We start from the raw sequence: 15416 nt of genomic DNA on the forward strand, positions 1-15416 counted from the left end.
GTTTAAATAATATCCCATATCATTTTTTATTGAAATTTGTTATATCTTACATTATATATTAGCTTTGATTGGTATTAATATATCAAGGCTAAAAATACGTGGCGAAAGTTTGCCTTAAAACTTGACAGTTTAATTATGAGGGTGGACAGTTCCAGAGAACAAAACATAGGTTATGTTCCATGGGTGAGAAGAGTTCTTGCTCATAAGACGTAGTAAAACACAATTTTCAACTGTAAATTTATTTATTTAGCGATTATCCAAATATAACAATAAGTGCTAAAAAGATACCTGATTACAAATATTGATTCAATAACATCTTATTAAATAGAAAAAGACTTTTATTTAGGTACATTCACAAAAACATTAATACACCGAAATATATGCATTACTATATAGTATCACAGACTGCATAAACAAACAATTTATTTGGAATTATAAACTAATGTGTATAACGTATAATTTATTTAGACCAACTTTAGCTAAATTTCAAAGAAAACAGATTAATTTTTAATCAACAAGATAAGCATTATCGGATCTTTAAAAAGTAATTCGAAGTTAAGCTCAAATCAAAAGAAAGAAAATGGATTAAATGGGAGGATGACAGTTATTTAGATATAAAAATTGAAAAAACAGTGTTGGTTGAGTAGGCTGTAGCCACCTCCGCAAAGTTGGTTTCCTGGTTTAATTATTTTGAAATTTCCTTAATGCTAATAGAGACGATAAGAGAGAAAATAAAAATTATTAGAGAGTAATTAGTTAATTGGCTAATAAATATATCAAGTAATTGTAATAATTTGTGATTGGCTGATATTGGTATAGCAAGAACTTCCATAACATATTGAAGTACTCAATTGATATGGTTCAAAAACAGTCAATGATTAGATTGTAGAAATGTTATCATCCCCGATGCAGATGTTTCTTCTGACACAGTTAGTGTGTCCATTCTGAAATGTATATTGATAAGAGAGTTCAAAAATTTTCCCCAACAGCAAGATACACATCGGTGAGAAGTTGCAGTTGCTGAGCAGGACATATATAGGTCTTCTCAAGAGAAGAAGTGGCAGTTTTTGCTTTGGCTGATCCTGTGGTTTGACCACCTTCAATCGTTTCTTCAACTGTTTCTCTCATGGGAAATTTACCTGGAATATTAGCCAATTCGACCAAATAAGTGACGGGGGTATTCATTCATGTTTACAATGTAGACAACGTTTACCATGATGTGTCCCAAACTTGCAAGGACATTGTTTTATCTTGTAGTCCTTGGCAGTGCAAGATTGTACCTTTTCTACAAATCTATTGATCTGTGCTGCTAGATGTCTTGCACAATGCAGTTCCCACTGCTTAGGGTCTATCAAGTATATTTCGCCTTATGTAAGTATTTAATATTAATTGAAATAATTACTCTAACAATTTTTCTTTTCACTCTCTCACAATTGGCATTAATGAAATTTTAAAATAATTAAAACAAGAGGCAACTTCATGGAGGTGCTGTAGCCTAAGGCAGCAAATTTCGTTCAAAATTTTTTACAGAAGTTTGAAGTAATTTGATAAAAATGGAAATATAGTATTATATGCAGTATAGTAAATACTTGAACATCTCTAAATGAACAATTGCTAAACACTTCGTAAAATATACTATTAGCATGATGAATATTGCAACAGCGATACATTATAATTGAAATTCACAATTTATTTAATTATAACTTTTAACCAATAATTTAACAATATTTATTCATCCATGTCACTGAATATTAAATCTAATTACACAATCAATCAGTCAATTTCAATGGTCTAATTAGGAAATTATCAAATTTAATTTCAAAATACCTACTGAAATTTATTATTTTTAAATTTTGAATATAAAACCGAAAAAGAATTTTAAAGAAAACTTTTATCAAACATTTATCAAATTATATAGTAGAGATTTTACTAATGAAAAATGTAATGTAAATAATTGTGAACTAAAGATCAAATTTGCTGTTCATGGGACCTGAACCCTTCTGTAGAAAAGGCATTAGAGAAAAGAATGTAGTTATGAGCAAAACCAATTATTGGGACAACCTTCTGTGGCTGAGACAGACAAGGACTCTCCTGGGAAACAATAACCAGAGAAGATTTGCTGAATGTATCAATTTAAGTAAAAACAACCTACGAATACTAACACTAGACCTCTATTCACATTATTTCGAAGTGTGAAACATTATGGGAGCGTGTAGGATTAACAGATCAGCTGTAAACACTGGGTAGTATCGCAGCAAGAAAAAGGGACCACAAAAGATCCTACGGGTCGTAGTATATATTAGATCCCAAAATCTACTTACAATACAAAGAAGAAAAGCCTACAGGCGACAAACCCGCTACTGAAAAAAAAAACAATAACAAATGAAAAGTTGGATTTACCTAAAATAAATTTTTGTTTACCTAAAAAACATTGTATAGATTTGTACTTTATGCAGTTTTGTTACATAAATTTAATCGTGCTAATTAAAGTATGCTAAATAAAAAAAAGTATTTATTACATAAGCAACACAGATAGAAAACTCATGTTTTTTGTGTAAAATATGTATATACAGTGCTAGAAAAAAGTATGGAACATATGTATATAAAATCGCTAGTCAGCTTAATTCCAATCTAATTTTAGAACTTCGTGATAAATTAAACTGTTCCACTTTACCTGAGTGAGGATTCACATTTGCTATAATTAATTACTTTTCAAGTTGTAGCAACATAAAACAGTTACCAACAACTCTAAAACTACTTCTCAAAGACAGTAAACGTTGAACATTATTTTGAAAATACTTTTCATGAATAGTGGAGTAATCAAGTGCTCCCTCAGATCACCAGTTCAAATTATTTTTTCTTTAGGTTTATTTGGGTTTTGAAAGATCTACAGATCTTGAGAAAATAAGAAAAATTGTAGTAGAATTACAGTTGCCTTGTTTTTCATTTTTCAAATTATTGTTAAATTTTGTAACAAATAATCTTTTCAATTAAATGAATTATTTGAAAATTTGCATTTTAGTGGCCCCAGTTCTTGTTTCGATAAATTTTGACTCTTAAGTAAGGTACTCAAAGAGGAATTGGAAACCAATGGAACAGTTAATTATATTCAAGTTGGTTAAATATTTTACATTTATATACTTATGCCCAATAAAAAACTTTTCGTTATGGTATAATAAATTGTAAAAAAATATTTGTTTTGTGGTTTTTGGAGGATTTCGCTACAAAGGATTTGATATTGATGAAACCCTTCATAGAATCAACTAAATAATATTCTATATAAAAATTGTGGATATATTTAGTTTGTGAGCATAGCCAATTTCAAAATTTTATAAGCTACCGGTTTGTTGATATCGAAAGATGCATGATATCAAGTGAAGTGCCATAGTACCCTCTGATTATGTTAAAAATGTATCTGAAATATTATATAGAGGCTGAAATTGTTTAATAGTTTTAAAAATATCATTAAATTTTCTGTGGATTATGATTTTTTGGTAATATGATTTTTGTTTAAGAAAAAAATTGATTCAAATTCAATAATTTGGATTTATAATGGATATATCAAGTTATGAATTGTTAAAATAATAAAAAATTGGATGTTTAGATCATTCTAGAACTTGTTTTTTGGTTTACAGTATAGAAATCTCTAATTTTTTGCTAAAGATGTTTGGAAATTGGCTTATGCTTGATATTAAAAACCGCTTACATTTTTACTATCTGGAAAACTATTTGATTAGTGTGGGTTAAACCTGATCAGTCTTTGAATCACTGAATCACTTTATGGGAGAGTATTAATCATAAATAAATTTTCAATGACCCACAATTAAAAATATTCTGATATAATTTTCATGTAAGGTTCTTGAATCAAAATAGAAGTATAGAATAGAAGTACCATTTTCATAGTCTAGTAAAGGTTTTCCTAAAATGTTTATAAAAATATAAAAGAAACCAAATATAGTTAATAAGTATAAAGCAATTACATGATTGTAAAATAATATGCATTATTACAAAAAATTTCTATAATATATGTGGAGAAATCTCTTACCATTTTCTTCTCATCCATTTAAAATAAAATATCTTCAAACATTCAATCGAATTTTTTTGGTTATTTATCAATATATCAATAAAATTTATCTAGGATGAGGTGAAAATGTGTAAAATCTCGAAATTAACTAAAATTAAATAAGGACAAAGAAAAATCATCATGTTATTGGAAAGTATCACGGAAATTTGGTCCTTGCCAAAATTGATCTTTTACATACAATATAAAAATAAATGTTAATGGAATATTGTAATGAAGAGTGCCAAGAAAGGAGCCCTGAATATGGAAATAAAACTGGTTTTATTTATTGTCATTAAAGAAATGTTTTTCAGCTCCCAAAACATAATAAATGTTGGAAATGTATTCAAAACTTGTTATACAATGAGTACCACAACAGTAGTTCAATTAGAAAGAAATATAATTTTGACAAGAATCATTATTCTAAGCCAATGTGATTAGAATAAATTGTTATTATATAAATTGAAGAAAAAAAATTTGGTGCAATTATTGAATAGAAGGCCCACAATTATAAATTTTGAAATAATCACAAGAGAAGCTTTACGAAAAGTGCTATAATCTATTCAAATGTAAAAGTAAACAAAACCCGTTGGAGAAGGGGCACTAAAATTAATTAGATGACTATGATATAGATTAGTTAAAAAAATTTTCAAAGAATAAAAGGAGAAACAACAGATGCGAAAATAATACTACCTATACACAAAAAAAACTCAATACAAAAATTGTAGGGCAATATATCTGATACGAACCAGTTATAAACTTTATTAAAAATTTTTGGACTAAGGCACTACTAAGAACTACAACTAGAAGGCAGCTTTTATACTGGAAAGACAAATCGATAGTAATCTAATGTATATACATAATAAACAAACTCAATAGAACTAACAATAGAGAAATGGGAAGAAATGTTCTTTGTATTTATGTTCAAAGCAACATTTGATGTGGTCGTTAAAAAAGAGAAGGGCTAATACAGGCTATACAGAGTACAAACATAGGACAGTTGAAGCTCCTAGATATTGACGAATATACTTATCATAGACAAGAGAAGACAATATAAAAAAAATGAAGCCCTAAGTATAACAATTGAATATAGGAATATAGGAACCTCTTATACTCTGATGATTGGTCTTAATATCAAAAAGAAAAATTAACGCATTGTCCCCATTATTGCAGAGAAAGTATCGAAATAGTGAGCAGACTGAAATATGCATACAATTACAAGAAAAATAGACAAAAATTAAGATGATTTATGATGGTGGAAATACCACTGACAAACAAAAGAGGAGACCAATGTAAACATGGATAGACGTACTAAAAGAAATTGCGGAAGATAAGTGAAGACAGAAGAAATGAGTACAAGTAGAACCGAAACACTCTTCTGACAACTGAAAAGATGAAAGAAAAAAAAAGTTATAAACCACAATTAAAGTTAAATATAATAGTTTACCTAATATTATCAACACCAAAATGGTAGATAACGTATAAAAAGGTATAAATCACTTTTTTGAGTGACTGCAAAAAATAATTAAATACAAGGTTACGTTTCCCCAAAGGATTCATCCATTTGACCCATATAAACGAAAACTTCGGCATTTTCCAAGTAGTTTATAATAAGAGTAATGATTTTTTGATGTAATAAATCGTCCTTGTCATCTTTGAGGTGTTGTAAGGCTATAGTGTCACAACCTGTATCCAAGATGATTTTGTTTATAGTATTCAAAGCCATAGAAAAACTTTTGTAATTGAAACAGTCTTTGATTGTTTTTCTAACAACACACCCACACAAAACACAATTTGAAACCTTAGATTTAATAACACCTCCGAAATTTTTAGGGGCTCGTTTGAAATCTTCTAGAAATGAGAATCGTTTGTTCAATTCCAAAATTTCTTCAGTAACGTACGAATCTGCCGAAGTGAAATAAACTATTATGGACTCTTTGGCGTTTGGAAGATAGTCGTTTTTGTGATGGATTTTGATTGAATTTGTTGGTACAGCGTCTTCGTTCGGCGTAAAATTACAAACTACTATTTCAATCTGTATATCTCTGAATAAATAGCCCATAATTTGTTTAACCGTTGGCCAATTCAATTGATCCAAACCACAGCCGAGTGTCGGTACAGCTAATTTGACTATTTGGTGTTTTTTAATGTGGTCTCTTAAACGCTTCATAGAACACCAAAAATCCTCGTAAGAAGGCTTATCTCTGGATCTCCTTTTAGTAATTAGGTAATACAAGAATCTGTCCTTTTGTTTTAAAACTGCCAAACCTCCAGGTTTTTCGTTCACATTTAAAAGAGAATCGACATGACGAAAGGTATTTCTAAAAGTAACAGCTATTCCACTCCCCATCCTCATATCCTCAGCTACACAGTGAGCCAATGAATAATCTTCAGACATTTTGAACAAATCTTGATTTTGTTCTTTGATTTTCTCTGATGCCACTAATTTGTTATCTTTTAAATCTTGTAGGAAAGCTTTATATTCAGGGTCTGATTCTGCGTATGTTTCATCAAAAACATGTTCTGTATATGACATAGCAGACGGTCTGTTCTTGAATCCCTCATAACGTACAGTTATTTCTACTTTAATATCGCCCCGCTCTTGTTTCAAATCTCGCGGTTTATCGTGTTTCTTTTCGAATAGAGCATCTCTAAATGATTTTGCAGGTTTTCTTTCACTTTCGTCTCTATTAAACGATCTCCTATTCAATCTGATACCATCTTCAACATCACTGCACGACTGATTTTTCGAATTATATTTCATTGATTTATGTTTATCTGGAAATCTTCTATTTCTTTCCTTATGTTTTTCTTCATCCAAGCTTTCAGTATTGGAAGTTTTATTGTCCGGTGTTCTACTTTTAATATCGGAATTTTGATAAAATTTTGATTTTCTTTCTTTGTGGTGTTCGGATTTAACTATTTCAGTATTTTCTGCCGGTTCAATTTGTTGTTGTTGCCTTTCATCTTTCTTATCGCGATATTCTCTAAAATTATTGGAGGAACTTCTAGGATTCATAAATCTACCTTTCTGATAATTCCTATTTCTAGGTTTTGCACCTTTTTCCTCACTTATTGACTTTGATTCTTCAACTTCCTCCTTATTGCCGTATGACTGTCGATCAGACCATTTCCTTTTGAAACTTTCTTCATCTGTATCCTGTTCCTTTCGATTATGTCTGTATTGATTTCCTTTCTTAATTGAATGGTTTGATTTATTAAATTCTGTCATTTTCTGAGTAGGAGTTTCTGCTTCAACCGTTACTTCATTATTCTCATTCTTATTAGTTTCTTCATTGGTATTTACTTCAGTTGTACTACATTGTATCTCAATTGCTTCATTACTATTTTTTATGAAGTTTGGAGAAGATCTGTTATAATTTCTTCTCTTGTCATAATTACGGTACTTATCTTGAGTTTTACCTCTGTCTGAATATTGTCTATTTGGTTTTGCATCATTTTCTAGGTGTCGGTAGGGTGATCTGTAAAACAAATTTACAATAAATAAAATATAATTATAATAATAATGATCTTGGTCTGATATGTGTACAAAATACAACTTACAAAGTATACAGTCTCAACTATAAATTAATTAAATAATTACATAAACCCAAAAAAGTTAAAGTCGGTTACATACTTGTTAACTAAATAAAGTACTTCTGTACTTTTAGGTTTAACAGCTAAATACGTGAAACTTCTTTGAAATAGTACATATTTATGCTGAAGAATTGTTAACAGATTTGTCGTATGTACATAATAAACAAGTTTTTCCCTCAAATAAACAGTTGTACACTTTTAACCATTAATTTCGACCAATATATGGTCATACTTACCTCGCTTAGAAATAAATTTACAACACACGATTTTTCGATGCCATGTCAAGACAAGAAAGGTAAATAACATTAAAGTAGGGAAAAATAGATAATACCAGATATTCACAAAGCTTTTTCTTCATCTTAAAATTAAGAACAGACTTGTATAGGTGTACAGCTGCTGCTTCTGGATCTGCAGGATGAAAGTAGTGCAGTACCTGGTGTCACCAGCATATCATTGAATTTGAGAGTGAGAGGAATAAGAGTGGGCCAACTATTGAACATTGTGGCACACCAGATACTATTTCACCAGCCTCAAATAAACTCTGATCTGTACAAACTCTCTGCCTCCTTCCTTTCAAATAAGACCCAAAAAAATTACAGAATATTCCATCAAATCTCGGATATTTCAGCTTTACACAAAAATAATGATTCAGCACATCAAATGCCTTGCAGTAACCCAAGGATACGGATATGACAGCCTTCTCCTTATCCAGTGCTCTTATTATGTTGTCAGTGATATTTATCATTGCAGTTGCTGTGCTATACCCCTTACAGAATCCCGACTGATGCTCAAGAATTTTTTAACTCAGCTATTACAAATTGATTCAGGAGCCTCCATCAGAATACACTCAGAAAGTATTGATCTCATTGGTCTTTTGCAAACTTGTAGCCACTAGTACCTTGAGGGCAGTATTTAATTAGGGACAAAGGGGCTCAATTACTCGAACTGTTCTAAGGGATAAATGCTTTTCAAACAGAGACACAGGCTGGGAGGTAAAGAAGTTTACTTTTTCTTCAATATTTGTTAAATAGTTGATATCCTCCCATTTGTCTTTATCAAATCCTTTTAAATCCCAAAATTATACATATTATATTATAAAATATGTAGAGTGTTTCATATCAAAATTGTACTATTCTATTATTTAGTATAAAACATTGATAAATTTATGTTATCACTTATTACAAAGTAAGTTTTTATTTTGTTAATATTTCTGATAAAATTCAATGATAATATTTAGAATAATTAAGATATAATTATAGACTTATTTAAGAAATGACTGGTCCATTATAATTGATGATGTATAAGCAATTGTTTTTATGACAATAGATCTTGAACTATTGAACAAATTAACTTTGTATAATTAAATTTTTTTCTCATTATTATTTCCAAATAATTTTGAATGCATTATTTTTTTAATTTTATCAAATGATTTATAAAATCAAAATTTCTCAATAACTTAAATTAAAGATAAGTAATATTTGATTTCTACAATTTAAATGACAAAAAATACTAGTTTATCTGTATTTGTATGTAAATATTTCAATAAAGTAAATTGTTCTGAATTATTGAAAATCTGTGTTTTTTTAAACTTTACACTTTATATTAAATTTTATATATAGAAATATGTGGATTTTATTAAAAAAATTTTTGCACAGAATAATAATTTATTAACAATAAAAACATTGTTTAATTTTATTATACTTACTCTTTTTGCTGGTCACTATTTGAGTGGTGATTCCTCCTTAAATCTCTTGGTTCTTCGTCTTTATTTCTTGAAAAATTTTCTCTAAATGTTTGAGAATATCTAGATTTACCTTTTTGTCTATAATGTCCATCATCCTTTTTCCAATTTCTATTATGTTCTCTATTATTTTTATCATATTGATATCTAGGTTGAAAGTTTTTGTTACCGGCATCATTTTTGTCCCTGTTTTGACTTGTTCTATCTATACAATCTTCTGTTTGGACTGTATTATTAAATTCTGGTAAATGTGATTCATCAACACTACAATACCTATGTAATTGTTCGGGATTTTCATTAATATTGATGTTTTGTCCAACGAATTCTTCAAAGCTTCTGGTTGGCATAGTACTTAGTGTATCTTGGCTCTCATTTTCTTGTATTAAATGAACCCCTTCACTCAATTCCGTATTATAAAACTTACTACTTAAATCAGATAAACATTCAGCCACATTTTCAGCTGTATCATCGGCCCAACTCGTTTTATTAAATTCTTCTGGGGTGGAAACTAATGTATGACCGCCTGATCTGTTATATACAACACTCTGATCAGTATCCTTTGTTGATTCATAATTAATGTTCGTATTTACATCCAAACAGTATCTAGGAACGAATTCCTTTGCTTCTATTCTTAAATTCGTATTTTTTACAATGTCAGGATCTACTGAACGATTTTCACTTTCAACGTGCCACTGTATTGGAAAATTTTCTTTTTCATAATTGTTTTCTTCCAAATTATTCATTGTTGTATATTGCTGAGTATAAAAACTTTCTGTGTATAAATATTCTTGGGTAAACTGCTGATTCTGATTGACCGCTTCATGTACGATGTAACTGTTAGCTAGCATCGTTATGTAAAATGGCGTAAATCTAATTCAATAGTTATCAATGAATCAGAGAGATAAGATATGTCTACTACACGGTGTTTACTAAATGTAGCCACATCGTACATAAATAAACGCTTCCACGTGACACGCCTTCATTGACAATAAACAAATGTCATTTTTGTCATTGTCATTGATTAGGCATATTTTTACGTAAATGTTTACTACACAAAATGAAATACAGCTATAATTAAATAACAGTTAATTTGCATGGATGTTTTTACTGAATTATTAACATTTGATCAGAAACTACTCAGATCGCATCATTGTTATAAAATTTCTAAACTTCATGTGCCAACAAATTTGACTGTTAACTGTTATTAACCTTTCACAAACGTTGACACCGACCTTGAAATTCTTTTTTTGTTTTTAATAATATGCATTCGCTCTTTTATTGTGTGTCTATAAGGTTAATTATTTTTTAGTTTGGGATCCATTATTTCCAGACTGTATAATGTTACCATGAGTATTTTATGTCATTGCTTCTAATCTAGTAATTTTTTTAGTGATTTCTAGTGGTGTCACTCAGGTTTCCTAAAATGGTCCTCCTAGTTTGAAAATAGGGTAGAGAAGAAAATAAAAAAAATACTAATGATTTATTCTCATTTGAATATAAATTTGAAATGTTTGAGTCTCTTTTTAAAATATAATGTACCTGGGATAATTGAATGCATTGACTGCACTCATGTTGCTTTTATATCTCATAAACTGCTACTATTTGTTTTGTTAGCGGTAGATATATTAAATATTTTCTGTAACCAGATTCATGCGCAGTTTGAAATTATGCGCTCGCGGTGCTAATAAAACGTTTTCAGGATTTAAAATCCTGTGATTGTAGAGCACAGATTTCTAATTTCGAACGTGTTCTTAACATTATTGAATCAAAGTTGCTATTTCTTTGAAAGCATTTTCGATCCCTTGTTTGGGTGTATCTCGTGAGGGATGTATTGAATTTAGGCAGGACATTAGTCCATGGTAGAGTAGTGGAAATAGGAAAAGGGTTCGTTTGTGAGAGATCTATGCGTCGAGAAGCTGTGATGGGTTTTATTGGTGGAATAGTTGATGGATAGTATAAATTTTTAGTAGCAGTTGTAGAGGTTAAAGGGGTTAGATGAGACAGAACAAAGATTAGATACAAAAGCAGGATAAGAAAGAAATTGCTATCGTTTAATTCAAAACATGGGGTCTCTTTCGGTTCATAATTGAAGTTTTCTATGAGGTTGGATCGAAAACAGGTTCAAACATAAAAAAGATTAGTTTTAACATTTTTATTTTAATAATTTAAAATCTCACAACAAAAATGTACAATTGAAAAATAAATATAATACTTATTTCGAAGTCATCTAATGGCTATTGAGAGTTTCGACTAGATATATTTATTTAACCATAATAGAAGAATAAAAGATCAAAATCAAAAGTTTCAATTTCATTTATTAATTGAAACTTAGTGACAGTTATTACATTTCATCACCATCACAATATAAAATTGATATATACCTATCTATAATGATTAAATATTATTTCTAAGGATGTTAGGACTCTTCAAGCAGTTTTGGGTATTTCTAGATTACTAATAACTGCATAGGTGAACTGTTGAGTTGTGGATTGTCCTCCGACGTCTTTTGTCTTCACTTTACCATCCTTTAAAACTTTTTCAATGGCATTCCTAATCATTTCTCCGTAAACTGGTAGATTGACGTGTCTGAGCATTTTAGAAGCGCACAATAACATCGCTGTGGGATTAGCGACATTCTTACCTACAGCTTCTGAATAAGTGTGACGCGCACCCTACAAATCATTGGTTGAAATATATGGAAACATTTTTATTAAACCAAACTAACCGGTTCGAAGACAACACAGTTAGCGGAGTACGATGCTCCAGCAACGACGCCAGCACCTCCAACTAAACCAGACGCCAAATTATCCACGATGTTACCGTAAAGATTAGGAGTAACCATAACGTCAAATTGTTGCGGATTCGATACCATCTGCATGGTACAATTATCTACGATCATTTTTTCAAATTCAATTTTCGGATACAACTTGGCCATCTACAACAAAATAGGAAGATATAATTATTTTTATAAGTTATAATGAAATATACACACCTCTTCGCAGCTTTTTAAGAACAAACCGTCTCCCAATTTCATAATATTAGCCTTGTGTACAGCGGTTACCTTCTTTCTGTTGTTTTTAGTAGCATAATCAAAAGCAAACTTGGCTATTCTTTGAGATTTTATAGCGGTAACAATTTTAAGACATTCAACAACCCCTTTGACTCCCTCGTGTTCTAAAGCAGAATATTCTCCTTCAGTTTGTTCTCTAATAATAACGCAGTCGATATTGCTGTGTCTTGATTTTACACCTGGTAGAGATTTAACGTGGACTACATTGGCATAGAGGTCCAGAGCATTCCTGAATATCAGAAATATTTGTTCAAAAAAATTATCAAACTTTTATAAAGGAATAAAAATTATATATCACAATATTCCAACAAAATTTATTATTACAGAACAAAGAATATGGAAACTGATATAAAGTCGGTACTACAAGATGCGTCCCCATTTACAAACATAAACATATCAAAAGGTTTAAGAAATAAGAAATTTATATAAAAGAGTCCATGTGTGTCGAAATTGTGTGAGACTGCTGGATGGTTCCCTCAATTCATTTGATTCCATCACCTCCAAGGCTTGTCCAAAAGTTGCTACCAGAATCACCTTACGATACTGCACTGTCTGATCTATTTAAATCTGAAAAATTTTCTCCAAAGAACTGTTTCTTGATAGAATGACATTACATTGCATCTTAATATGATTATAAGAATTTATATTGCCATCTACTTACAGTATTTTTTGTAAATAGTTTTCATTGACTATAGTTCTTAATAAATTATTTTAAACTCTTATACAGTGTATGTTCTGTAACTTATGCGATACCTCTGACTGTAATCTGTAATTATGTGTTGAATAACTTCAAAGCCTCTGTATATCAATAGTAACCTTGAATTTCTAGTACCATTGCTATTTACCTTTTATCAAGGTGTCGGAACATCAGCAGTTAGAAGTAAAAGCATTTAAATCTGATTATACCAGCACTCAACTGCATCCTACATTTCTTTCTCGAATCGAAATATATTTATATGCCATCCAACCATACTTCGACAGTAACTGAATCAAGAATTTATTTGGCAACCAAATATGTAATATATCACTTATAAGTATGTTATTAATCTTTAACTGGTTCAACCAGTGTGGACAAAAAACAAACTAGTAAATGATGAAAATATGAAATTGTTTAGAATTCAGTTGCTCCATGGATGAAGTTCCTAAATCAAATTTTTATACTAAAATGCTGTACTAAGACATAACTTTGAAATAGAATGTTTAGAATGCACTATTTTATTAAAATTGACTAAAGTGATTAACCCTTTCGCTGCTATTACCATGAATTCTTATTTTTTGTTGCTGCTTTCTATGTATTACTGAAAATTATACTATCATTCTGTACTTTTGTAAATTTACTTTACTTATTGTGTCAGTTTTTTGTTAAAAATGTGATAAAATTTATTTTATTTCTTTGAAAATACAGAGCTATGTTTTTCAGTCCAATATTTTTTTTTAATTTTCCATTTTATTATTATTTTTATAAATCATTTAAAATATATTTTTCTGGATTAAATGAAATTCTCTTCAATGATCATTATTACATTCCCCAAAGTTTCATACAACAAATAAACAAATGAAAAATTTTAAAAATAGCCACAACCAGGTGTGGAGTTGCTTGTTCAGATAGCTGTTGCTAATCCAAATCCATGTCTTCAATTTCATATATTATACTTTAATTTTTTTACATTAAATGTTTCTGTAAAATATTTTTGGTATTAATTACCTAAGTTTCATGTTGAGTGTCTGCAATTCACCTGTATGACTGTAATCGGGGGTGGCCAATATTCCTTTTAGACAAACCCTGTTCCTAGAAATACTTTCAGTAACTTTTTCTATTGGAGCACTAAGAGTGGGATTTACTTCTGAAAAGAAATACGTTTCAAAATCTACAGGTATTCCAGCCGCTTTGAAGACTTCTGTAACTGAATACATGAGTTCTGGGCCAACACCATCTCCTGGTATTAATGTACATGTTGTTCTGGCGTCGGGCCGTTCAGCTATTCCGGACTAAAACGTTTTTAATAGAAAATTTTTTAAATATATTAAAATGTACTTACAGAAAAACATCTTGAACTTGTCCTTGGTAGGACTTGAAGAGCCTGGAATTTGAAAAAATAAATGTAATGATAAATAAAACAAATTTATAGCACTGTATTAAAACTCATCACCGTTCTCATAATAATATTACATTTGAATTATATTGGTGAAATATATATTTACTTCTTCACCTAAGGTGTTATATCATCAAATAGTATTTGTGTTTCATGATATTAAAACTTACCTGTACAAGTAATTTTGGTACATTTCTGGTGCTTACAGCCATTGTTAAAGAATATATATTTTATTTAGGCTGTTTATTATAATAACGTAAGTAATTCAGCTATATCTATTTATTTTTTACTACCCAGTAACTGGGTCACAATAGGTTAGGATACTCGTTTCGTGTAGATTCGCACTCCATAGTACAAAAAATGTCATTTTTGCAAAAACCATATTCTATTGGCACAATTGTATAACAAGGTTAGCCAAATTGTGTATGTCAAACGTCAAAAATCACTTATTCGCATTAAATACAATGTTGTCAGAATACATAAAAGTCTTGTAATTACAGAAAAATGAGACCCGATAAAATCCATTTGCTATTGTTACTTTATACAACGAGTTTGATTGACCATCATGAACGTACTACTTAACCCTTTAATTATAATTTTTCTTTATGTAACAAACATGAATGATACTTTTTCCTTGCAAACACCACTGAAATGAAAGGATTAACTCAAAAAATCTGAAACGCTGGTGCTTTTATGAATAAGTATTTTTTCTGTCGGAATTATGCCCCAACCAGGTACCATATTGTCTTTAAGGGCAAATATTACAATATTTACATTAAAATTATTATTGATATTGGACATTCAGCTGACTAAACCATGAGCAGCTAATGTAAAATTCTAGTGAAATTGTTCAGT

General features: G+C 29.9%; 2 protein-coding genes across 2 annotated transcripts; both read right to left on the bottom strand.

Annotated features, from left to right (window-relative positions):
- Positions 1 to 2850: 2850 nt before the first annotated feature.
- Positions 2851 to 10392, bottom strand: LOC130903928 (putative uncharacterized protein DDB_G0282133). Its single transcript, XM_057816323.1, has 2 exons — positions 9363 to 10392; positions 2851 to 7542 (listed from the first exon to the last, which is right to left on the bottom strand). The coding sequence occupies exons 1-2, from the start codon at positions 10244 to 10246 to the stop codon at positions 5598 to 5600; spliced, it is 2829 nt and encodes a 942-aa protein (XP_057672306.1). The 5' UTR covers positions 10247 to 10392; the 3' UTR covers positions 2851 to 5597.
- Positions 10393 to 11535: 1143 nt separating this feature from the next.
- Positions 11536 to 14973, bottom strand: LOC130903644 (isocitrate dehydrogenase [NAD] subunit beta, mitochondrial). The gene is made up of 6 exons (XM_057815869.1): positions 14732 to 14973; positions 14508 to 14549; positions 14174 to 14457; positions 12391 to 12697; positions 12124 to 12333; positions 11536 to 12070 (listed from the first exon to the last, which is right to left on the bottom strand). The coding sequence occupies exons 1-6, from the start codon at positions 14771 to 14773 to the stop codon at positions 11825 to 11827; spliced, it is 1131 nt and encodes a 376-aa protein (XP_057671852.1). The 5' UTR covers positions 14774 to 14973; the 3' UTR covers positions 11536 to 11824.
- Positions 14974 to 15416: the final 443 nt, after the last annotated feature.

The sequence above is a fragment of the Diorhabda carinulata genome, chromosome 2 (assembly GCF_026250575.1).
Source record: "Diorhabda carinulata isolate Delta chromosome 2, icDioCari1.1, whole genome shotgun sequence".
Classification (NCBI taxonomy): Eukaryota; Metazoa; Arthropoda; class Insecta; order Coleoptera; family Chrysomelidae; genus Diorhabda; species Diorhabda carinulata.